The sequence below is a fragment of the Pimephales promelas genome, chromosome 25, assembly GCF_988280905.1.
Source record: "Pimephales promelas chromosome 25, fPimPro1.hap1.1, whole genome shotgun sequence".
Taxonomy (NCBI): domain Eukaryota; kingdom Metazoa; phylum Chordata; class Actinopteri; order Cypriniformes; family Leuciscidae; genus Pimephales; species Pimephales promelas.
This window is the reverse complement of record NC_142793.1, coordinates 6,577,569-6,602,547: the sequence shown is the minus strand read 5'-3', so window position 1 is coordinate 6,602,547 and position 24,979 is coordinate 6,577,569. Positions and strand designations below refer to the sequence as shown.

The following is a 24,979-nucleotide window of genomic DNA, read 5'->3' as shown; positions in this document are numbered from 1 at the left end:
GTCCAACAGCTCCTGTTTGTACCCACCATCCTTACCTCCACCTGTCTAATTTTATAAGAAACCAACGGCTCTTTTAAGAGCCACTCCTCTATCTCTCTCACTGTCAGTCTATCTCTCTCTCTCTCTCTCTCTCTCTCTCTCTCTCTCTCTGTCTCACTCTCAGTCTCTCTCTCTCACACACACACAAACACTTTCTCTCTCTCTTTATTCTTCTCTTCCAGAAGCCTGGTGTTTTCAAGTTGCCTAAGTATTACATTTTTTTTTTTTAAATATTTATTGTTCTGTTTTGGTTGTGTGAAAGAAATTCTTCTCATAATAGATCTCATAATTCTCATAACTATCTTCTATAATAGAAATGCCAGGCCAGGGGACAACCAGGCGAAAATGTATGGTCTGTCATACAGACCTAAATGTGGCCTGCAAAACTTGCAAAACATGCAAGAAAGAACAGCCACATAAGCTGAGGCTAGAAAAAAAACTAAAAAAATTTGATCAGAAGAGGGAGGGCTGGGTTCAAATGCAAAAAAAAAATCGGACTACCTCCCATATACAGGATGAAGCTGTGTTGTTGGTATGCAATTTCTTGTATTGTTTTTATGCAGGTTATTTTCCAAATGTTGCTAGATATATTTTTAAATAATATATGTTATTTTGTATGTGTGTCCTTGTATTTGTAGCTCGAAAAATTGCAGGCCCTGGGGTTAAGGGGGGTTTTACTTCTCTCCAAGCCTGGAAAAAAGCAAAACAATTGGGTGTCTGAGGTTTTGGCACCCCGCTGCCAGCTGAGTGAGACATCACATACATGCCTTGAACGAATTAAGGCCATGTATGATATTGTTATTCAAGGTAAGAATATTCTGTTATTTATTTTTAAAAAAAATGTCCTGTATTTGATGTGGTCACAGCCTCACAGGTCAGCCTGTGGTTGCCTTCTCTTGACTAATAGATCATTCAGATTATCATTGAAGGTTTTTGCTTACAACTAAAACTAAACTAATTGGGAGAGGTTAAAAGCTAAGCAGCTAGCTATTTAGCTGCTCATGTTTAAGTACCAATAAAATAACATTAATTTTATCTGCTTGGTTTTCATTTTAATCTTAAATAAAATAGAACACACACACACCAGGCGATCCAGTATATTTGGCTTTTATACTAAACCAAGCTTGAACTGTGATGGTGGATTAAAGAAAAGAACATTCTTTTATAAACGCATGCCGATTTGCTGCCTTTTTTCACTAAAACAGTGCCTGGCCCTAAACTTAGTGATCCATGCCCATCATAGATGTTGCAGATCGGGGTTCTACACTTTTTAGGTGGTGACACTAGTCCTAGCAGAGTAGTTGGTTTGTTGAGCGCACTGGCGCTGTTTGACGGTGGCTTCCATCACATCACCAAAGTGGATGCTGCGCACTGATGGTGGTTGAGGAGACCTCCTGATATGATTGTAAAGCGCTTTGGGTATACAGTAGTACATATGATAGTGCTAAATAAATGTGTCATTCTATTCTATTCTATTGAATTCAGTTGGAAGACAATGTAATTAGCCGTGCTATAATTTTAATTATAAAATTCCAGTTGAAAAAATGGCACAATTGGTCATCCACCAGACTATCTCAAAACATTCATCACATGTCTTGAGGACATTCACCCATTAATACAACTTAGGAAGAAGTAGTTTGGTAGAACAGCACTTATTAGGTCTATACACATCTCTTTTTGCTACTACGGCTGCAACTAACGATTATTTTTACGGACTTTTTTTCTTGATGAATCGATTAGATTTGTTCTATAAAATGACTTAAAATTGTGAAAAAGGTTGATTGATGTTTTCTAAATAATTATGTACTTCTACAATGTAGGCTGGAGCCCACAAGTAATTCAAAGTTCATCAGCCCCAGTTGAACCACCAACAGGACCACCAATGGTCATTTCAAATCAGCAGGAAGCAGTGGTCCTTCTTAATCCTCCAACAGCTCCAACAGGACCTCCAGCAGCCCTTATTGGACCACCAAAGTCCCCAATTGAACACCCAGTGTCCTCTTTAGCACCCTCTGTAAAGCCATCCCAGAACCTGGGGAAAAGACCCCACTCCCCAGAAGGACCTTCAGCAGCCTCCCCAGTTTCCTTTGAAAAAGGTGAGCATAAAAGGAGCTACAGTATATGAAGAGTTAAACCATACTCTTACTTTGTGTAATGTGAAACTGTAAACAAATTCAGAGTCCGAAACATTTATATATATGTTTCTTGAGCAGCAAATCATCATATTAGAGTGATTTCTGAAGGATCATTTGACACATGTGGAGTGTGGAGCAGTGTGGCTGCTGATAATTCAGCTTTGATCACTGAAATAAATTACAATTTAAAGTATATTAAAGTCTTCATTATATGGAATATTAAAGTCTCCATCATATGGAAGTCTCCAGTCTTCATTATAAACTGTGCCTAATTGTATTCCTCATGAGGGAGACATGGATGCAACATTTTGCAAATGTTCTAAAATATTTTTTTCACATATTTTAAATGTTTCTCAATATTTAACAGATGAAGTTGTGGAAGGAGGCTGTCCTGCTCCCACTATTGTGCGGCCGAATAAAAGGAAAGGTGTGTATGTAATGTGTGTAATCCATACATTGGGATTTATATTAATTGTTGTGAGTCTTCATGAAGGCTGTATTTGCATTTGTAAGTTGCTGTGATCTATTAGGTTTAGGCGATGTCCAAATTAATTTGTTCAATTGTTTATTTAACAGTAGGGCTGAACAACTAATCAAAATCTTATCGAACTCGCAATATGACCTATTGCAATTTTTAAACCACAGGAGGTGCAATATTTGTTTATTAATTTGTGTTAATACCATTTTAAACTAAATATTGTGGCGCTGCAGAGATGTCCTGGGCCTACACATCGTATTCTACAGCTCTTTGTTAGATACAAATCACACCATAATCGTTTAAATATGTTATTACCTTGTTTGACAGTGAAAGTTGTGAAAGGAGGCTGTTCTGCTCCCGCTACAGTGCGGCCAAAAAAAAGGAAAGGTATGTTGATGTACTGCTTGTCCAGATTTCTGTATTGGAGTGTGAACTGAATCCCACAAAATTGATTAGTATGACGAGCTGTAGTACCTAGTTACAGTCTTCTGGCAATTATTTGCCAACACAATAGGTTTTGTTTTTCACAGTCAAAAGCTTGTTAGTCTTTGCTATGAGATACAAAGCAATGAACAACTGCCAGGCAGCACAATAGAGATTTGGATTTAATGGATTTAACTTGCCTTTGTTTACCAATATATTTATTACAACTGCCCAACCCTAAAGTTTGTGTTGATTACATTTACAGTAAATTACCAGTGTTCAATACAACTTCTGTACCATAATAACTACAATATCAAAACTGTAATTAAGTACAACCCATTCAAGCTTAATAACCACTTATCATTTTATAATGACTTGTTTATAGTAGTGTTAAAGGGTTAGTTCACCCAAAAATGAAAATTAAGTCATTAATTACTCACCCCCATGCTGTACCAACCCCGTAAGACCTTCGATCATCTTCGGAACACAAATGAAGATATTTTTGATTCAATTTGAGAGCTGTATAACTACCACATTGACTGCCTAAGGGACTGCCTCTTGACGGCCCAGAAAGTCAATGAAGAAAATGTTTAAATATTCCATGTGACTACAGTGGCTCAACTATAAGTTTATCAAGCGACGAGAATACTTTTTGTGTGAAAAAACAAACAAAAATAACGACTTTATTCGACTATTCCTTTTCTTCCTTGTTGGCCTGAAACGAGACTTCAATACGATTTCCACGACGCATGCGCGAGAATTGCGATCTGCTTTACACTACTTCAGTTCAGTTCTCGCGCATGCGTCGTGGAAATCTATAAGGAAGTCTCGTTCTGGCCAACAAGGAAGAAAAGGAATAGTCAAATAAAGTCGTTATTTTTGTTTGTTTTTTCACACAAAAAGTAGTCTCGTCGCTTGATAAACATATAGTTGAGCCACTGTAGTCACATGGGATATTTAAACATTTTCTTCATTGACTTTCTGGGCCGTCAAGTGTCATTCCCTTAGGCAGTCAATGTGGTAGTTATACAGCTCTCAAATTTAATCAAAAATAACTTCATTTGTGTTCCGAAGATGATCGAAGGTCTTACGGGGTTGGTACAGCATGGGGGTGAGTAATTAATGACTTAATTTTCATTTTTGGGTGAACTAACCCTTTAAGCTTTGTGAATGTAATATTTGTTCACTTTCAGAATGCCCACATACAGTGACAGGGAGCCAGGGGTATTACCCTGTGAAGAGCGTTGCCAAATACAAAGTCATTAAGGTTAAATACCACTAAAACACTACATAGGTTACAAAATGTTATTTTATTGGTGTAATGGTCTTGAAAAGTATTGGTGATTAGTATAACTGCTAAACAAAGCAAATATTTGAAACTGAAAAAGTCTCACTATTTTTAGGGTCAAAAATGGAAGCAAGTGGAGTGGGAACCATGCAAACTCTGGTAAGTACAACTTCTCATGGGTAACACTCACAGCCAATTAGTTTTAACATATACAAACTATTGACATATGTAAGGTAAGATTTGTTGATAAAGTTCATAAATATTTTTTTATAACCCATACAGAGTGTCTTAATAAGGTGTTGGGCTACTACGTGCCCCCAGAAGAGTTTCATGCTCTTTGGCATAGTTTTTTTTAAATCAGGGGAGCTCCATTGGTCCAAAATATATGCTTTTATTTGGTGTGTATAACAGCTTCAGTCCATAAAGTTGTTATGGTGGCTCTTGGTGGCCCAACACCTTACTAAGACACTTTGTTTTTGTTTTCTCTTTATTCCAGGGTTTCCAAATCTCGGTCCTGGAGGGCCACTACAATGTTTAGCTCCAACCCTGATCAAACACACATGGGCAAGATAATCAAGGTCTTAAGGATCTTTAGAAACTCATAGGTAGGTGTGTTTGGAGGGTTGGAGCTAAACTCTGCAGGACAGTGGCCCTCCAGGACTGAGTTTGGGGAATTCTGCCTTAAAAGGTTAGTTCACCCAAAAATGAAAATTCTGTCAGTATTTACTCACCCTCATGTTGTTCCAACCCCGCAAGACCTTCGTTCATCTTCGCAACACAAATTAAGATATTTAAGATATTAAGATCGCTCCTGCATACAGTCCATAGGCTTTTTGAGGGAATGACTCTTGCTGGCATCGAAAAGTCATTAAAGACATCGTTAAAATAGTCCAAGTGACTACAGTGGCTCAATTTTAACTTTATCAAATGACGAGAACACTTTTTGTGCGCAAAAACAAACAAAAATAACGACTTTATTTCAACTATTCACTTCCTTCTCCATGGGCCTGTAGTCAGTTAACATAGTGTGATTGCGTAGAGCTACGTCACACATAGGCTCACTATTGGCCGACGCTGGTCATGTGTGTGATGCGTGTGACGTACAATAACAGAAGCTTACGCTATTAAACTAGTAACCTGACTCGCGCAGAGGGAGAAATAAACGAATAGTTTAAACAAAGTCGTTATTTTTGTTGTTTTTTGCGCACAAAAAGTGTTCTCGTCATTTGATTAAACTTAAGATTGAGCCCCTGTAGTCACTTGGACTATTTTAACGATGTCTTTAATGACTTTGAGGCCAGCAAGAGTCATTCCCTCAAGAAGCCTATGGACTGTATGCAGGAGCGATCTTAATATCTTAAATATCTTAATTTGTGTTCCGAAGATGAACGAAGGTCTTACGGGGTTGGAACAACATGAGGGTGAGTAAATACTGACAGAATTTTCATTTTTGGGTGAACTAACCCTTTAAGGTTAGTTTGGTATTTTACCCGTAAAGCCCTGTTTTAAGATTGTTTCTGATGAAATAGAACGGTTAAGATTGAAATTTGGAAAAATGCTGCTGTCCTGAGAATTTTAGAATTTTACATTCCTCATTTTTGATTTACTAAGACAAAATCAATTTATGCTTATAAAATGTAAAAAACTTTGGACTCTTGTGTGCACCAAACAGTGATTCATGTCAGAAACATAACAGATTATAGAATTTTCTTGACTTAAAATAACAATTAAGGCTTTCCTTGCATTGTAGTTGACTAAAATTAGACAACTGTGATGTAATGAAAAAAACCCAGTAAAACACAGCCATTGGAAAAAAGGAGTCTCAATGTGTGTCTTTGTGTCTTCAGTTCCTCTGCAGAACCAAAACATCTAATTGCATGTGTCCTTTTTGTGTTACAGTGGAAAGAAGTGGCCATTGGAGTGGGTGGCGGATATGGACACCTGTTAGTGCTCCTGTCAGGAGCCCAAGAAGGTTGTGGAGCACTGTTTTTTGTGTGTAGTTTGCCTTTCTTCTTACTGTTGTGAAAATAAACGCTTCTTGCTACTGGACCCTTTCATTGCCATTTTGGAGCACTTTTTTATGAGCATCCAAGACAACATAAAATATATCTGGGAATTTATTCAGAGAATAGTTTCATAAAATAAAAAATAAACATTTGTTGCTTTTTTATCCTTAACCTTTCTCTATGTAGAAAACATACTGACTCCCCTATGAATAATACATTATGTCCTGTCAGTGTTGGGATATTGAAACATATCAATCATCCATACTAATTAATTGATCACATATTTTGCCTTTGTACACATCTCTTCTGTGTCACACAATGGAATTGCCTTTGCATACAGCACCATGATTTTAAATGGCAACCTGTCAAACAACTTTATACAAAGCTTTTTTTTACATAAAGATTGACTTAATTGCAATTTTTGCATTAGTCTTAAATATATGTAAAACTACATTACATAATGTGTTGAGTAATCATAACAATTTAAAATAATGTTAACTGTTGCCTACCAGTCACATTAGGCCTACCCAATAAAGTGGGTTTAAAATTGTGTGTCAGTGCCCTCATAAAGCATTGCACCTACACTCATCTGAATGATTGTTAGAAACACGTTCAATTTCTCATTAATGCAATTATCTAATCAACCAATCACATGGCAGTTGCCGCAATGCATTTAGGGGTGTGGTCTAAAATGGCCCCAACAGTCACCAGATCTCAACCCAACAGAGCATCTTTGGGATGTGGTGGAACGGGAACTTTGTGCCCTGGATGTGCATCCAACAAATCTCCATCAACTGCAAGATGCTATCCTTTCAATATGAGCCAACATTTCTAAAGAATGCTTTCAGCACCTTGTTGAATCAATGCCACGTAGAATTAAGGCAGTTCTGAAGGCGAAAGGGGGTCAAACGCAGTATTAGTATGGTGTTCCTTATAATCCTTTAGGTGATTGTATTTGTTGTGTCATTATGACATACAGTTTGTGACCTTACTTTGTTGGTAATAACGCTGCCATCTGAAGAGGACGAGGGATCCAGGGACAGCTCTATCCAGGACAGTGTATAGATTACTTTTACTAATATTACTGCAAATGTCTTTCATTATCAAGGAAATGTACACAATTACATGTATTCTTAGCAATCACATTACAGCTTCTATATAATTATCTTTATTTCAGTTACTTCACCACAGGACTTTTGAAGGATATCATGTGAGCTGAGGTTTCAACCTAGTCTGCTGAACTTTTGTCCCAATCAGCTCTACCTCCTTTCTTTTGGTCTTTTTTTTTTTTTTTTTTTTTTTTTTTTTTTGTGAAACTGACCCTGAATCAGACCTCATGAGTTGGTGTCTTGCTCTGCTTGTGGTATAGGGTGGTCGGTGGTGTGTGTGTGTGTGTGTGTGTGTGTGTTTGAGGTTTTTAAAAAAGTAACAAAAGTAATTAATAAATCTAATTGCTGTATTGCTCTGAGATTTAGTAAGGTTATAATAATAATAATAACTTTAATTTATATAGAGCCTTTCATAAAACCCAAGGATGCTTTAACAGCAAGAGGGGGAAGAAGGGAGGGGATAGGAGGAGAGAGGTGAGAGGCCAGGGGAGCTAAAAGCCCATAAGCCTCAGTGAATAGGTGTGTTTTAAGCGTGTTTTTAAAAGTCGTTAGAGATGGAGCAGAGCGGATGGCATGAGGAAGCTTGTTCCAGAGTGATGGAGCACCAACACAGAAAGCTCTATCACCAAATGTCCGGAGCCTGGACTTAGGGACACTGAGGTGCAAGTACATGGAGAGATTTGTATGTCAGGAGGAGGATTTTATATTTGATCCGAGATTTAACTGGCAGCCAATGAAGCTTCTCTATGATGGGAGTGATGTAAGGTAAATTAGGTGACGATTGTCTAAATAGCCACTTAGCCATTTGATCACAGCATAGAAACACTCAATTATGACCTATAAAAGTATGGTATGGGAGGATGGGCACTAAATGTCTATAATGATACTGTTATTTATTTTTTAATGCAACTCACCTCTGCATTTTAATTCATTAATGAACACCATTAATTTGAGATCACTCTGAAAGCTCTTTTATTAGGTTAAGGTTTGTGAAAAAGAAACGTTCCGAGAGGCCCACAGTGATATATGTGATTCAAATAAGTCAAAATAAACATTTCATTCATGAATTTGGCCACTGTGACCAACAAATATATTTTAATTAACATTTATACATTAGACCACTTCATGTCTCTTTGAAATGCATGCATGACACAAGGGCTGAGTGGGCAGACTGAAAATTAAAATTTTGTCATATGGTTAAACCAAACACATCACTGGAAAGGTCTTGATCAGCCGAGTAAGAGCTTTGCAACCTGAAGGCTGTACCTGGCTCCTGCTTTGAAATATTGACCTCTGAACTTTGCTATTGATGCATGTTGTGAGTCTTATAATTCAGCAACTGAATGGGCTAAAATAATAAAACCAACTGTTATATAAAGCTCTTGGACTCTTCCATCACAAGGGACACCGGTTGGTGCGATCACCAATAGGGGGCATCACCAAAAGTGGTAAAAATGAAATCTCACCAAGTTATCATTTATAATTTCAAATTCTGACCAAACTTTTGTGTTTCACATATGCCCATACCCATGAGTACACTCTTAGTTTTTTACTCTAGACATCCATTTACATGTTTTAGCAATTTACAAAATCAAAACTACAATTCCCTCTTGCAGCAGATTGCAACGTGATAGACAGCCCGTTAAATATGTAGTTCTTCCGGTTGGCAAAATAGGGTTGCAAGTAATTAGGGTTTCAAAAAGAACTATCGTATAAAGTAGCTTCCTAACAGACATGCTACTGCAAAAGCATAATACGTGTTGTATGAATTCAGACCAAAACATCGTATTATGCTTAGCATTATTAGCTAAAATTGCTTTGTATGGGAGATTTATGCTGGTTACTAAGGTAACCGTGTTGGCGCCTTAAGTTGGCGCAGGCGCGTAGCCTGAACACAGAAACCTGTCTATGACAGAAACGGAAGAAGGGTGCGCAAACACACACACACACACACACACACACACACACACACACACACACACACACGCACGCACGCACACGCACGCACGCACGCACGCACACACACACACACACACACACACACAATATATATGTAGCAGGGAAAACTCTGGACATGTCGCTAGTCCATCACACAACCACCCACACTTATGGAAATTCTCTATTTTACCTATTCTATTCGTTTTTTTTTTTGATTAAATATTTTCAATTTATGTTTTTATACAGAAGATAATGAAAAAAAAAAACTTTATTTGTAAAGAACAACGTGATATGTGATACAAAGACCACAAGAACATTTATTCATATAATTATATGGTAGACATCATTTAAAGCAAATAACCTCTATGATTGTAAGCGGATACAAGTTGTCTAGTGTTAATTATTGTATCCAGAGTTGTGCACCAGGATAATGAAAAATGTCTTAGTCTTAATTATGGATATAATTTACAAATTAATTAATAAATAAAACACATAACCCTATACTTACTTGACAATTAACATGTGGAAATGTTATTTTTGTGTGATTATTTTTAGTTATATACCCTGTATACAACTGGCACACAATTTTAAGATAAAAAAGAAAAATCAGTAACTGAATATCTTATTTTGCAGGACAGAGACAAACAAATCAACAGCTCTGAAATAGTTTGCAGGCATGTACAACATCGTTTTATAGTTTTATATATACCTGAAGTAATGCCATGGTAAATTCACTTTGTTGGCAAGGTAACAGACGCAATAACAACAGGAAATAATACACTTAAGACACAAGAATTGATCAATCATTTCTGTAAAGTATTTAATCTAGTGCCATGTAGTAAATGGTTCATTCCAAAAGTATCAACAATCACTGTGAATAGCATTATTTAGGTGTATAGAGTATAAAACAAACTATTACATCACTGTAAATAAAATTTTTGCACAGAAAAGGTCATTATGTTGACACTATCAGATGGGCAAAGCTTGGGGAAGTCACCACTGCAAGAGGCTGCAGTCATTCGCAAGCTTGAGGAGCGCCACAGTTAACTGCAAAAATAGTCTGCGAAACTAAATTGAAGGTGAAACTTTAAAACCGACCTGCTGTGTGTAAACAGAGTTTTGGAGAATCATGTAAAAAAATGTCTATCCATCTATGAAGCTAATGTTGCTTACTCAACATATTGTTGTGAATATGTTGCTGGAAACAATTCTGCAAAATATTAGCACTGTATCAGACACATTACACTACAAAAAGTTTTTTGTTTTCCTTGAAACACACCTGCAGTCTAGTTATACTGTAATTGACATATAGTCGAAAACACATCCTAACAGTTAAGCACTCATTTATACTGCTTCAAAATCACTGTCATCTGAACTCTCATAATCAACTTCTTCATGGTCCTCTGGTATCTCCTCGGGATCATTCTCCAGCAGAGAAGCAGCATTCGGTCCTAAAGCCAGGCTGTAAGTTGAGCATATGACTTGGAACTTCTCCTCCACATCGGCAAGCCTTTTCTGAAGAAGACTCAGTAGCCCACCATGACCCTCTTCACTTAAACTGCCTAGTAGGATAAATTAAAAGTGAGGCATGACAATACTTCCATTAAGTTAGTTTTGTTGAGCTATTCATTAACTGACTTTACTGAATATACAGACCATTTAGATCCAGCCACAAGGAATCAATGATGTAAAACTTGATGATCTCAAAGTGAGTGGGGTTTTATAGGATCCCTAAAACCATTACAGCAAGAATCTAATAAAAGTTAGCTTCTTACCACTGTTTCTGACCAAAGACATTTCGGATATCCTTGTCCTAATGTTTCCAGACAGCTTTCTGAGATAGGTGCAGTGCTGTCTCATCTCCCTCATCACAATGATCTTTTCCTCTTGAAGGCGCACTTTTGACATGTACACATCAAAAATCTTCTTCTTGGTGAGAATGTTACTGGATTCTGAAGTCACACAAATAACATTCCATCAATACAAATTTGACCTGTACATTCTAAACAGCAGGCAAAACATAAGTAGTTTATGCCTTAGAGAGAAATTGCTACATACCACTGCTGTGCACTTCCCAAGGCCAAATTAGACTGTCTCCTCCCACAGAGAGCCCGGTCTCCACCTTCTCTTCAATGATGCGCTCCTCATCTGCCACCTGCTCATTGTAGAGCTTGATTGTTTCCAAGAGTTTTCTCTTCTCTTCCCACAATTTTCTTCGACGCAAGTGTCGAACTTTGTTGCTGTCTATAAAAATTGCAAAACACAGAAAACATGATGCACAAGCCCATTCACATGCAGATATGAGAAAGTTCAATGAAATACTAATACTTATAACTGACTAAAGATTTAATAAATTAAAATGTTGTAAAAAAAAAAATGCATCATGACTTAAAATGTGTAATAGAGGCCTAATATCTGTAAAACTAAAAGGAAGACATTTTAAAATTAAGGAGCTGAAAACAAGTTAATACCAAAACAATACAGATAAGACGTCTCCAAGTAATAAACATTACATAAATATTAGGTGACTTATCAACATACCTGTGACGATCAGCAGCCGTGGTGCCCTCGAGAGCCACTAGAGGGCACCCTCTCCCCATGTTTGTTTCCCCTTGGACTCTTTGTGTTTCATTAGTTTCAGCTGTGTTTCATTATCGGTTATTGAGTTCCTTATTTAAGCCTGAGTTTTCCCTGTGTCCCTTGCGAAGTCTTGTTACCCTGTAAGCGTACAATTCCGAGCGTTATTCCCTGTTCTGTGTCTCCGTGTTTCCCTGGACTCTTGACCCTTGCCTGTTTCCTGGACTGCTCTCGAACCTGTGCTGCCTGCCTCGACCATTGCCTGTTTAGACCACGAGTTTCTGGATTGCCCCTTTGTTTAACTGTTTGCCAGTTTTCATGTCTGCTTGTCTTAATAAAGTGCTGCACATGGATCCGACCGTCTCTGTCCGTACGTTACAGAAGACTTCGCCAAACGAGGATCCAGCAGACTTTCTGCATCTATCCGCCGTGGTCAAGACCCGCTCTTCAATGCTAGCCTCTCATAGTTCTCAGCTGGCGAGACTAACTTCTCTCCTCGAGGAACTAGCTAGCTCCGTGCAATCATGGTCTCCGCAGAGCTCAAGCACAGCGGCTAATCAAGCCCAAACCCCCGCTGCACCTGTTCCACCGCAACCCAGTGTGAGTACCGCATGCAGTAATTCCAGTACGCCGTTTCCCGAGAAGTTTAATGGCTCACCTGAAGCGTGTGAAGGATTTCTGCAGCAGTGCAGCTGGTACATGAGTCATCAGCCCCAGTTATACGCCTCGGATATCGACCGCGTTTCTTTCATCTGCTCACTGTTAACTGGAAAGGCTCTGGAGTGGGCAGGCACGTTTTGGGAACCAGGTCGGATGTCGTTTCCTCCTTTCGACGTGTTTACCGCCCTGTTCAGAAAGGCTTTTGAACTCCCCGCAGAAAAGTAGGGTCTCGAGGAACTGCTCTTTTCCCTGCGCCGGGGAGTTTCGTATGCGGCGGATTTCTCTCACTCACTCCGCACGCAGCATAAGCCTCAGCTCGCTAAACTGTTTGATCCTCAATTAAGGACCGTCAGAGGAGCTTCTAAGCATATCGTTCCTGCCAAAACCACTCATCATGTCGGACCCCTCGAGCCCGTATCCCGCACTGGCCCTGTTAAAAGTGCTGTTCCTAAGACAGCGGAGGTGTCGCGGGTCGAACCGGAGTTTGAGCGCGTGCCAGCCGACTCGAGTGAGTCAAGTGCCGAGCTGAGTGAATCAAGTGAGTCAAATAGCGAGCTGAGTGAATCGAGTGCTGTGTCAAGTGAGTCAAGTGCTGAGCCGAGTGAATCAAGTGTGTCCAGTGTTGAATTTAGTCTGTCCAGTGAGTCTTCAGTTCAAGTAATTGAATCTCCTCTTCAAGTGAGCGCTGCATCTCCTCTTCAAGTGAGCGCTGCATCTCCTCTTCAAGTGAGCGCTGCATCTCCAGTTCAAGTGAGTGAGTTGTCCAGCCCAGCGAGTGTGTCTAGCCCTGTGACGCGCCGCCGCAGGAGGAGAAGGAGGACTCGTTTGGTTCGCCAGGCCCTGGTGAGCGTGCCCAGACTCCTCGCCCTGCCGGCCCCGCCTCTGCGCCTCGCCCTGCCGGCCCCGCCTCTGCGCCTCGCCCTGCCGGCCCCGCCTCTGCGCCTCGCTCTGCCGGCCCCGCCTCTGCGCCTCGCTCTGCCTGCACCCTTCAAGCTCCGGGAGGCCTTTCCTGTACCAGTTCACCACCCAGAGGCCCCTCCCGTGAATTTCCCCAAGTATTTTTTGGGGGGGGGCAGTAGGTACTCTGTGGGGGCCATGGAGGTGATCCTGACATGGACCTCTGAGTCCGTGAGGGCCATGGAGGCGAGGCTGTCATGGACCTCGCCTGTGTCTGTTCCGCCCTGGCCGCCATCACGTCCTGCTCCTTCCTGGTCACCCACGCTCCACGGCCCCAGGCCTCTCCATGTGCTGGGCCTCCTGCCTCTCCATGGGCCTGGCCCTCCATCCCAGCCCCCGCTGACCTCCCCCCGGAGCTCTTAGGAGCGTCTGGAAGCCGCTCCTTAGAGGGGGGGTTATGTGACGATCAGCAGCCGTGGTGCCCTCGAGAGCCACTAGAGGGCACCCTCTCCCCATGTTTGTTTCCCCTTGGACTCTTTGTGTTTCATTAGTTTCAGCTGTGTTTCATTATCGGTTATTGAGTTCCTTATTTAAGCCTGAGTTTTCCCTGTGTCCCTTGCGAAGTCTTGTTACCCTGTAAGCGTACAATTCCGAGCGTTATTCCCTGTTCTGTGTCTCCGTGTTTCCCTGGACTCTTGACCCTTGCCTGTTTCCTGGACTGCTCTCGAACCTGTGCTGCCTGCCTCGACCATTGCCTGTTTAGACCACGAGTTTCTGGATTGCCCCTTTGTTTAACTGTTTGCCAGTTTTCATGTCTGCTTGTCTTAATAAAGTGCTGCACATGGATCCGACCGTCTCTGTCCGTACGTTACAATACCAGTCTGATTATAAAGGCTGGCTTTTTTTTGATGAACACCAAGAAACATTTGTTCAATAGATTTCTGACGTTCAAATCGGTCATCACATCTGGTACCAGAATCTTAAAGCAACAACAATACATGTAAATGATTATGGTGTATTTTAGGCTGTAAATTTAAACAGTTTGAAGTTCAAGTTAAGTTTATTTAAAGCCCCAAATCAATTATTACAGTCTCAAAGGAGCTTACAAGCCCACAAGTTTATAACAAACAAAACAGGACATGTCCAGTTACACAATGAATTATCACGCAGCAATATTAGTAAGCTACATAGAAGAATGTCCATAAAACACTGTACCGTCAGTAGCCCATTGTCTGACATCATCTACCCACTGATGCACGACATTCTCAGGACACCCCAGCTCACTGCTCAAACTCTCCAGTCTCTGAGACTCAGCCTCAGCCTTTTTGAGAGTCTGGTGTGTAAAAGAAAAAAGAAAAAGAAAAAAAAGATTTCTGCCTTTGTGATCTTAAAAAGAGAGAAAAACATGAAAAGCTATTTATACCCAACTCAGACACAACATAATACCTTGATGTATCTGCTGGATAGTGTGAAATGAAGGCCTTCCAGCTTCCGTCGGTTCCATCCAATTGCATGGATAGTTAGCATGTCATTTCTGGCTTTAAAGACAAAATGATGTGATGGAGGAAAGTCCCATTAATGCCCATGAGATTTTACTTCATCCACACATTGAACATTGAGTTTTAATTAAAGAGAGATGTAATGCATTTCTATTAATGTGTTACTTACTATCATAATAGAATATTTCCAGCTTTATATTTGCATTTTGCAATACATGTTACATAATATTTGCAATCTCAGAGTACAAAGTATTAGACATAAAAAAATAAAAACAATAAAAAGAAGAAAGAATAAAAGACAGGTTTCCTAAAATAATATAAACTAGAAAAAAAAGTTTGATGACAAACTTTAAGTTGGCTTGAGAAAGCCGGACCAGAGCGTTTGAAGTTTTGAAGTTTGAATGAAGTTTTAAAGATAGATTAGAAAGAAAGAAAGAAAGAAAGAAAGATGGATAGATTAGTTAGAAAGAAATATAGATAGATAGATAGATAGATAGATAGATAGATAGATAGATGTTTTTGGCAAGAAGCTAACATGATTAGCATGTAGCTAGCTTGATGCTAATTTGATTAGCATGTAGTTAAGATGATTAACATGTTGTTAGCATGATTAGCATGTAGCTAGCATCATAATAGCATGATTAGCATGTTGCTAGCATCATGCTAACGTGTTTTTATCAAGAAGCTAGCATGACTAGCATGTAGCTAGCATCATGTTAACATGATTAGCATGTTGCTAGCATCATGCTAGCATGTTTTAGCAAGAAGCTAGAATGATTAGCATGTAGCTAGCATCATGCTAGCATGATTAGCATGTTGCTAGCATCATGTTAGCATGTTTTTAGCAAGAAGCTAGCATGATTAGCATGTAGCTAGCATCATGCTACCATGATTAGCATGTAGCTAGCATCATAATAACATTATTAGCATGTTGTTAGCATCATGCTAACATGTTTTTAGCAAGAAGCTAACATCATTAGCATGTAGCTAGCATCAAGCTAGCATGATTAGCATGTTTTTAGCAAGAAGCTAGCATGACTAGCATGTAGCTAACATCATAATAGCATGATTAGCATGTTGCTAGCATCATGCTAGCATGTTTTTAGCAAGAAGCTAGCATGATTAGCATGTAGCTAACATCATAATAGCATGATTAGCATGTTGCTAGCATCATGCTAACATGTTTTTAGGAAGAAGCTAGCATGATTAGCATGTAGCTAGCATCATGCTAGCATGATTAGCATGTAGCTAGCATCATAATAACATGATTAGCATGTTGCTAGCATCATGCTTGCATGTTTTTAGCAAGAAGCTAGCATGATTAGCATGTAGCTAGCATCATGCTAGCATGATTAGCATGTTGTTAGCATCATGCTAACATGTTTTTAGCAAGAAGCTAACATCATTAGCATGTAGCTAGCATCAAGCTAGCATGATTAGCATGTTTTTAGCAAGAAGCTAGCATGACTAGCATGTAGCTAACATCATAATAGCATGATTAGCATGTTGCTAGCATCATGCTAGCATGTTTTTAGCAAGAAGCTAGCATGATTAGCATGTAGCTAACATCATAATAGCATGATTAGCATGTTGCTAGCATTATGCTAGCATGTTTTTAGCAAGAAGCTAACATGATTAGCATGTAGCTAGCATCAAGCTAGCATGATTAGCATGTTTTTAGCAAGAAGCTAGCATTACTAGCATGTAGCTAACATCATAATAGCATGATTAGCATGTTGCTAGCATCATGCTAACATGTTTTTAGGAAGAAGCTAGCATGATTAGCATGTAGCTAGCATCATGCTAGCATGATTAGCATGTAGCTAGCATCATAATAACATGATTAGCATGTTGCTAGCATCATGCTAGCATGTTTTTAGCAAGAAGCTAGCAGGATTAGCATGTAGCTAGCATCATGCTAGCATGATTAGCATGTAGCTAGCATCATAATAACATGATTAGCATGTTGCTAGCATCATGCTTGCATGTTTTTAGCAAGAAGCTAGCATGATTAGCATGTAGCTAGCATCATGCTAGCATGATTAGCATGTAGCTAGCATCATGCTAGCATGATTAGCATGTAGCTAGCATAATGCTAGCATGTTTTTAGCAAGAATCTAGCATGATTAGCATGTAGCTAGCATCATGCTAGCATGTTTTTAACAAGAAGCTAACATGATTAGCAGAAAGCTAGCATGATTAGCATGTTATTAGCATCAAGAAAGAAAGAAAGAACGAAAGAGAAAGAAAGAATTTTTAGAAAGATGCATAGATTAGTTAGAAAGAAAGATGGATAGATTTGCTAGAAAGAAAGATGGATAGATTTGTTAGAAAGAAAGATGGATAGATTAGTTAGAAAGAAAGATGGATAGATTAGTTAGAAAGAAAGATGGATAGATTAGTTAGAAAGAAAGATGGATAGATTTGTTAGAAAGAAAGATGGATAGATTAGTTAGAAAGAAAGATGGATAGATTAGTTAGAAAGAAAGATGGATAGATTTGTTCGAAAGAAAGATGGATAGATTTGTTAGAAAGAAAGATGGATAGATTAGTTAGAAAGAAAGATGGATAGATTAGTTAGAAAGAAAGAACGATAGATTATTTAGAAAGAAAGATGGATAGATTAGTAAGAAAGAAAGATGGATAGATTAGTTAGAAAGAAAGATGGATAGATTTGTTAGAAAGAAAGATGGATAGATTAGTTAGAAAGAAAGATGGATAGATTAGTTAGAAAGAAAGATGGATAGATTTGTTCGAAAGAAAGATGGATAGATTTGTTAGAAAGAAAGATGGATAGATTAGTTAGGTAGAAAGAAAGAACGATAGATTTGTTAGAAAGAAAGAACGATAGATTATTTAGAAAGAAAGATGGATAGATTAGTAAGAAAGAAAGATGGATAGATTAGTTAGAAAGAAAGATGGATAGATTTGTTAGAAAGAAAGATGGATAGATTAGTTAGAAAGAAAGATGGATAGATTTGCTAGAAAGAAAGATGGATAGATTAGTTAGAAAGAAAGATGGATAGATTAGTTAGAAAGAAAGATGGATAGATTAGTTAGAAAGAAAGATGGATAGATTAGTTAGAAAAAAAGATGGATAGATTAGTTAGAAAGAAAGATGGATAGATTTGCTAGAAAGAAAGATGGATAGATTTGTTAGAAAGAAAGATGGATAGATTAGTTAGAAAGAAAGATGGATAGATTAGTTAGGTAGAAAGAAAGATGGATAGATTAGTTAGAAAGAAAGATGGATAGATTTGTTAGAAAGAAAGATGGATAGATTAGTTAGAAAGAAAGATGGATAGATTAGTTAGAAAAAAAGATGGATAGATTTGTTAGAAAGAAAGATGGATAGATTAGTTAGAAAGAAAGATGGATAGATTAGTTAGAAAGAAAGATGGATAGATTAGTTAGAAAAAAAGATGGATAGATTTGTTAGAAAGAAAGATGGATAGATTTGTTAGAAAGAAAGATGGATAGATTAGTTAGAAAGAAAGATGGATAGATTTGTTAGAAAGAAAGATGGATAGATTTGTTAGAAAGAAAGATGGATAGATTTGTTAGAAAGAAAGATGGATAGATTAGTTAGAAAGAAAGAACGATAGATTTGTTAGAAAGAAAGAAAGAAAGATTAGATAGATAGATAGATAGATAGATAGATAGATAGATAGATCATTAGTTCATATAGAATGGTAGTTTAATTGAGTCTAGGGCTTCAGGGAATTTAGATTTGAGTTTTTGTTGTACGCTATTGGGCCACCGTAGTCTTGGCTCAATTTGACCATGCTGCAATGAAAGTCAATGGGATTTTTATGATTTTTAATATTAATTTTTAAGAAATCTGAAAGTCGAATCAGTCTAAAAAGATATAGCAACTCGAGTCAGAACAGTCTGAAGGTCTGACCCGAGTTTGGAGTTTGTAGAGTTAAAGCTCTAGGAGGAGTAGCAGTCAGAAAATTTTGGGTAAGAAAAATAAGAAAAAGAAGAAGAATAATAATAAGTTTAAATAGGATTTCAGTAAGTTGGCTTTCTCAAGCCAACTTAATAAGCAACAATTACCAGATTTTGTCATGTACTTGGTTGTGAGGGCACAACGAGACAGGTAGCTGTTTACCATTTCGACCTCCTCCCCAGCAGTTGTGCCAGCACCTTCCTGATTTTTGCCACTCCAGATTATCTAACAATTTATTGTGGCACTTATATTATAATCATTTACAGTGTATTATATAAGTCATAAAATTACAATTTCAAAAGGTATTATAAAGAATATGCAGTACCTCACACTTGGTTGAATGAGCCTTGGCATGCATGACAGAAAGGAATGGTCTCATCTGCAGTAAAGGTCTGAGTTCCAACATGGAGACTGCCAACTTCTCGAGATAAGGCCAATACTTGCAAGCAATATCTGTGCAATAGAACTGCCCGTTTGTGGCTGCTTGGAGATCCTTCTGCAGGTACAGCGGATAAGCAAATATTTCCCCCCTGTACATGTTAAGAGCCTTGAGTAGCACTCCGTGTCTGCAAACAACCACCTCAAGGCCCTCTTCATCCAGTTTGCTTGCTTTTCTGGCTGTTTCACGTGCAGCAGACCACTGACTGGCTCCACAGATCCCTTTGCCGGCAGTCTGCATGACAAAATAATTCTGGTTAAAACTGAAAGTTGCTTTTTGTTCTAGTTACTTCATCCATCAGGATGAGTCAGATTACATCACACCAACTGGCATCTTTGTAATGATCAGTGATAATAAAAGGTTTACTTTCAAACTACTACTAAGGAGGAGCTTCAGAAAATGCATCTTCCACTTTCTTTAGAGTGACAAACTGCATGCATAGTCACTATCTCTTACAGAGATCTGCTTTTACATAATGAGTGAGCTGCTAAACTAGCCATTTTGAATGCCACCACACATACCATGTTTAATTTCAAACCTCAACACAAGATTGCTTAAAAGAGTGCAGCATGCAAGGGATACAATATCTATTTAATAAAGCAACAATCATACATTTCAAATTTTGGATTTAAATCATAGGAGCAAAAACTAACACTTTTCATTTTACTCCTGATCTCATCAACAAAATGGTGTACGTCAGTGTCCTTGGCAATGAAGGTGCCATCAAAATAGGGTTCCTCTGACCTTAATAGAATAAGAAAAAATATATATTTAGTGCAAGACATTATATGTTCTGTTAATTTTACATTAAGTAAAATGATTACAAGTTTAAAACAACGAACCCTTTTGACTGCCGAAATCGGTACACTTTTCTGTTGCCGTCTGCACAAAGAGCGAGCATGTTAGGTGTACAAGCCGGGCAGGTGAAGTGCTCTACACTGGCCATTTCTTCACACTGGTACTGGCAGAATGTGTATTCCATGAAGCTTCTTTGAAAGACGTCTCCATGTATTTTCCCAGCCTGTACATGCGATTAGTGAAGAAGAGTAAAATGAAATAGCTACACTAATATTCTCTACCATCTCAACTTTGATCCACACTGATCTTACCCTTCCAAACAAACAAGTCCTTCTCTCCAACATCCGCAAAAAACCTTGTCTCGATAATCCTGGTGCAACAGTTTTCATTTCTTCAAATGTACTGAAGACATCGACTGAAAAAAGCGTGTCTGCATTCACAGATGCTGGCCAGTACCCACTTCTTATTAGGTCGCTCATGTCAGGTGTCCAATGAGCCAGACATAATCTACACAACAAGCTTGGCAAGTGCAAGTCATACCGACCTAAAATAAAAAAGTAGAACATTCTAACACACGAAGGGACAAGAATTCTTTTTAAATATAAAACCATAGTTCCTACCATTTATGCAAACCAAAATGATTGCTCTGCCAGCTGATTCTGTGAAATTTGAAGGGTCGCAAGTGCATAACTGGACAGGTCTCACTGTAGGTAATAAACATACTGAAAAGAGAAGAGAAATAATTTGAGCGAAGCATTAAAAATATGTACAATTAACATAATAAAAGTTTAAAAAAAAAAAATAATAATAATAAAAAAACACTTTACCAAAAAGGTTCAAAACACTACCTTGATTGACCAGTGTATATTTGCCATCTTTTTTTACACAGCACACTGTTGGCTCAATGGGCTTGTAAATTCCCTCAATGCAGGACTCCCTGTTATGGAGGGTGAGTTTTTTGTGTATGTGCGTGTCACAATCCATACACAGCCACTCTTGTGGCATGCAGTCTCTGCAGCGAATGACGGCAGGAGATGTGCAGTGGCTGCAGTTCTTTTCTGGAGCCACATTGCAGGACAGCAAGCAGTTGATATGAAAAGACCTTGCTTTCCTCCACTCGTCTTGGGCTACAGATTGGCGCAAGCACCATGATGTGGATGTTGAAGGGGACTTGTTGGTGCCTTGAACGTCTGCTGAGGTCAGAACATCCTGCAGTTTCTGCATCTCAATGTCTAAAATACAAAATTAAGAAAATAATAATTCCTTTCACGCTTATTGCTAAATTGCTTAATTACAGTAAGGTCAGGTGTCATCTTACCAAATAAGTGTTGAGAGCAGTTTGATTGTGTAACTGTGGGGACCTCCTCAGATGACTCAAAAGGTGTCGCGTCCTCACTGCCAACCACAGAAACAACTGAAAAGATAGATAGGAAGGAAAGAAGGAAAGAGATAATGTTCATGTCTTACAAGCATACAATACAGTGTTCATTTAGTGACTTAAGGCTATAATCGGTTGATTGATATGTCTGACACTTCCTTTAAACTCTAAACGTTTTTTTGAAAAAACTTGTTAGCAGCATGAACCGGACACTGCTGCTTCACTTCTACTTATTTTTTTTTGGAATTGCTAAGCATTGCAGTTAAATCCATAACATAAGTAACACATCCACCATGTGGTGTTTCTGATGGCACAGTTAAACATTCAGTATTTAAAGGAAAATTATTAAAATCCAGAAACAGAAATCCTATTAACCTAACAAACCTACCAAACAAACAGCAAGCTGAATTCTGTATACAATGGCCACAATTATATTTACTAATCACAAATAATCTTGGAAGGCATGGACTACCTGTAGCTGAAGTACGTTTTCGTGTCTCTCCACTTCTGCTTCTTTTTAGCAGTGGACGTCCTTTAGCATCTCTCTCCACCCATCGGACATTAAATTTATTACCTTTAGCAGATGTTGCTTTGTCCTTCGCTTGCTTTGCCTTGAATGACAGAAAGTGAGCAGTTTATTATAAAACTGAAATACAGCCAAATCTTGAGCAGTTCATTCAAATTTTGCACTCTAATTCCCACTCCTTATTGGGAATTAGAGTGCAATTGTCCAATTGTCCAATAACCAATTGTCTCAAAAAATACTCACTTTGGTTTGAGCAAGGAACATGTCTGCAAGGAAAATAGCATCATCTGCTCTCCCTCTGTTTTGCTGAGCAGCCATTTCAAAGATACTATACTGGAAAGGAAGATAAAAACACAGTCAGATAAAAAGTATTAAGGATGTATAGTATAGGGTTGCTATAGGCTATATAAAAACTAAATAAAAAAATGTTTTGAGACAGTGAGAGAGAGAGAGTAAGGTGAAATAAAAATAAATAATAGAGTAACAATACTTACTTGAAGACAGTGACGCTTCAGAAAAGAGATAGAGATCGAGAGAGAGAGAGAGCGAGAGAGAGAGCGAGAGAGAGAGAGAGAGAGAGAGAGAGAGAGAGAGAAAGAAAGAGTGTGTGTGTGTGTGTGAGAGAGAGTGATAGAGAGAGAGAGAGAGAGATAGACTGACAGTGAGAGAGATAGAGGAGTGGCTCTTAAAAGAGCCGTTGGTTTCTTATAAAATTAGACAGGTGGAGGTATAGTAAGGATGGTGGGTACAAACAGGAGCTGTTGGACAAAGGAAAACGAAAACATAGTTATTTTGCAGCAAAGATTCCACGATTTGTCATACTATACATATAACTGCAACAAAATAAAGAAGATAACTTTGATGCTGCTGTTATTGCATATTCAGCATGCAAACTGCATTCATGTACAGAAGCAGTGTGTCGTAATAAATGAGATTTAAAAAAGATTTTGTTATTTGTCCTCTCGATGCGCCTGTAAATAGTTGTGTGTATGGTTATTGTTTTAGTGTTGTACCCCCAATTTTGCCCATTTTCTTCTGAAAGATTTATTTACATCAATTACAGAACATAATATGAACTTTATCGATCAATAAAAAAAAAATGTAATAGCACAAACTAGAATAATTATAGTAAATTTTACATGTGGGGTCGGTAAGATGTTTAATGTTAAAAGAAGTATAATATGCTTACGACAGCTTAATTTATTTGATCAAAAATACAGTAAATCTTTATAAAAACAAAAATTGTGAAATATTATTTAAAATAGGCGATCTGTTTTCTATTTAAATATGTTAAAATGTAATTTATTCCAGAGATCAAAGTTGAATTTTCAGCATCATAATTATTAGAACAGCTTATATGATATACATACATACATACATACACATATAAACACACACAGACACGTGTGTGTGTGTGTGTGTGTAACAATGTAAAAGCATTTACGATCACGTATAATCGATTTATTGCATCATTTCTGAATAAAATAAATTCGTTCAAAATCGAAAAAAAGTACTGGTTTATGTGAGGATCTATCCTTTAGAATAGATAGGCTACAACATCAGTATCGATATTTCAGGATCGACAGCAGTTTTCTCTTATTAATTAATTAGCCAATTAATATCACTTTCCATTGACGTTATTGACCACTAACGTTATCAGCACCATCGATTAAAAAGCTCCACAGTCTTCATACGCACAAATATAACGTTAGGCTACAGCAAAGTAGATTTCTTAAATGACAGCACTGTAATAAAAATATGGCTTTGACCTACCAGATCGCGGGAATTTTGGAGAATGCACTTAATCGCTTCTATTTTGGTCCGTGGAGAGTAGTCGGCATTGAGGAAATGATTGCCCCCTGCTGGTGTTCAACCTTCATTCCTGCGTGTCATGTTCACGCCTTGAGGAGGCAAAGCGTGAACAGAACACGCATCCGCTAGTGGACCAGCGTGTGTATTACACGTTTTAGCGTGATACCGGGTTGTATGGTGTCTTATTATTAGAAATAATTGAATTTATTGATCAAATTTAGGAATTTAAAATGAAATATGAAGCATACATTTAATAATATTGGGGGAGGGGGGTGCCCTTTAAAGGTGCAGAAATTACAATATGGTGATTTAAATATCAAAGCTGATATATCAATGATGAGAATATTTTTTAAGAATAAGTCAAATTTTTAAAAAATCTGAACAAGCAACTTTTTTACTCGGACAAGTGAAAGGCAGATTTACTTAGCATATGAAAAGGCTTAATGTCGAGCCCTCCCTATATAGCAATGTCATCAGGAGACACACATACACCGGTAGGCAGTGGCCCACCTTACCTGGTGACCATGTCTTGGTCCACCAGAATTTATAGTTTACCCACCTCTTCAACTACACCTCTGCATACACCAATCGTCTGTACTCTGTACAGTGCTGTCGATCACTGTCTGCTGTATGCTTTCGAATCAGTACTGTGATGTCATACACCAATCGTCTGTACTCTGTATAGTGCTGCTTCTAGTTGATCACTGTATATTTTCGAATCAGTACTGTGATGTCATACCCAGGGATGTAGTGGAGGCTAAATGCACGTAAATGCCATTTACCCACCTCCCAATATTCGGGAATTGCGTTTGCACCTCCAAAGTGCGTTTATCCACCTTTCAATTACGTTTATCCACCTCTAAATATCCAGTAGTTCCTAAGACATTTTAAATTAAGCTTATGTCGTTTTAGTTTCATATTGTCCACACTCTAAAAAATGATGAGTTGGATTTACTTAAAATATATATGCACCATTTTTGTATCAAAAAATGTGCACATATCTTTTAAGTAAATCCAACACAGTG

General features: G+C 38.2%; 2 protein-coding genes across 3 annotated transcripts; one reads left to right on the top strand and one right to left on the bottom strand.

Moving 5' to 3' along the window:
- The first annotated feature begins 355 nt into the window (after positions 1 to 355).
- LOC120488637 (uncharacterized) lies at positions 356 to 6,418 on the top strand. Of its 2 annotated transcripts, XM_039685257.2 has the most exons (7): positions 356 to 571; positions 678 to 846; positions 1,860 to 2,135; positions 2,980 to 3,039; positions 4,269 to 4,342; positions 4,479 to 4,522; positions 6,263 to 6,418. In XM_039685257.2, exons 1-7 carry the CDS (start codon positions 356 to 358, stop codon positions 6,309 to 6,311), a joined length of 888 nt encoding a protein of 295 aa, XP_039541191.2. In that variant the 3' UTR covers positions 6,312 to 6,418. The 2 variants fall into 2 exon arrangements, with proteins under 2 accessions (XP_039541191.2, XP_088983871.1); XM_089127745.1 differs by lacking the exon at positions 4,269 to 4,342.
- Positions 6,419 to 9,979: 3,561 nt separating this feature from the next.
- On the bottom strand, positions 9,980 to 22,739 carry LOC120488636 (uncharacterized). Its single transcript, XM_089127669.1, has 17 exons — positions 22,637 to 22,739; positions 22,386 to 22,475; positions 22,089 to 22,227; positions 21,557 to 21,652; positions 21,087 to 21,470; positions 20,859 to 20,960; positions 20,550 to 20,782; positions 20,283 to 20,461; positions 20,094 to 20,184; positions 19,327 to 19,674; positions 19,109 to 19,226; positions 14,997 to 15,088; positions 14,766 to 14,883; positions 14,428 to 14,529; positions 11,475 to 11,660; positions 11,192 to 11,368; positions 9,980 to 10,978 (listed from the first exon to the last, which is right to left on the bottom strand). The coding sequence occupies exons 2-17, from the start codon at positions 22,458 to 22,460 to the stop codon at positions 10,761 to 10,763; spliced, it is 2,658 nt and encodes an 885-aa protein (XP_088983795.1). The 5' UTR covers positions 22,461 to 22,475; positions 22,637 to 22,739; the 3' UTR covers positions 9,980 to 10,760.
- Between the last annotated feature and the right edge of the window lie 2,240 nt (positions 22,740 to 24,979).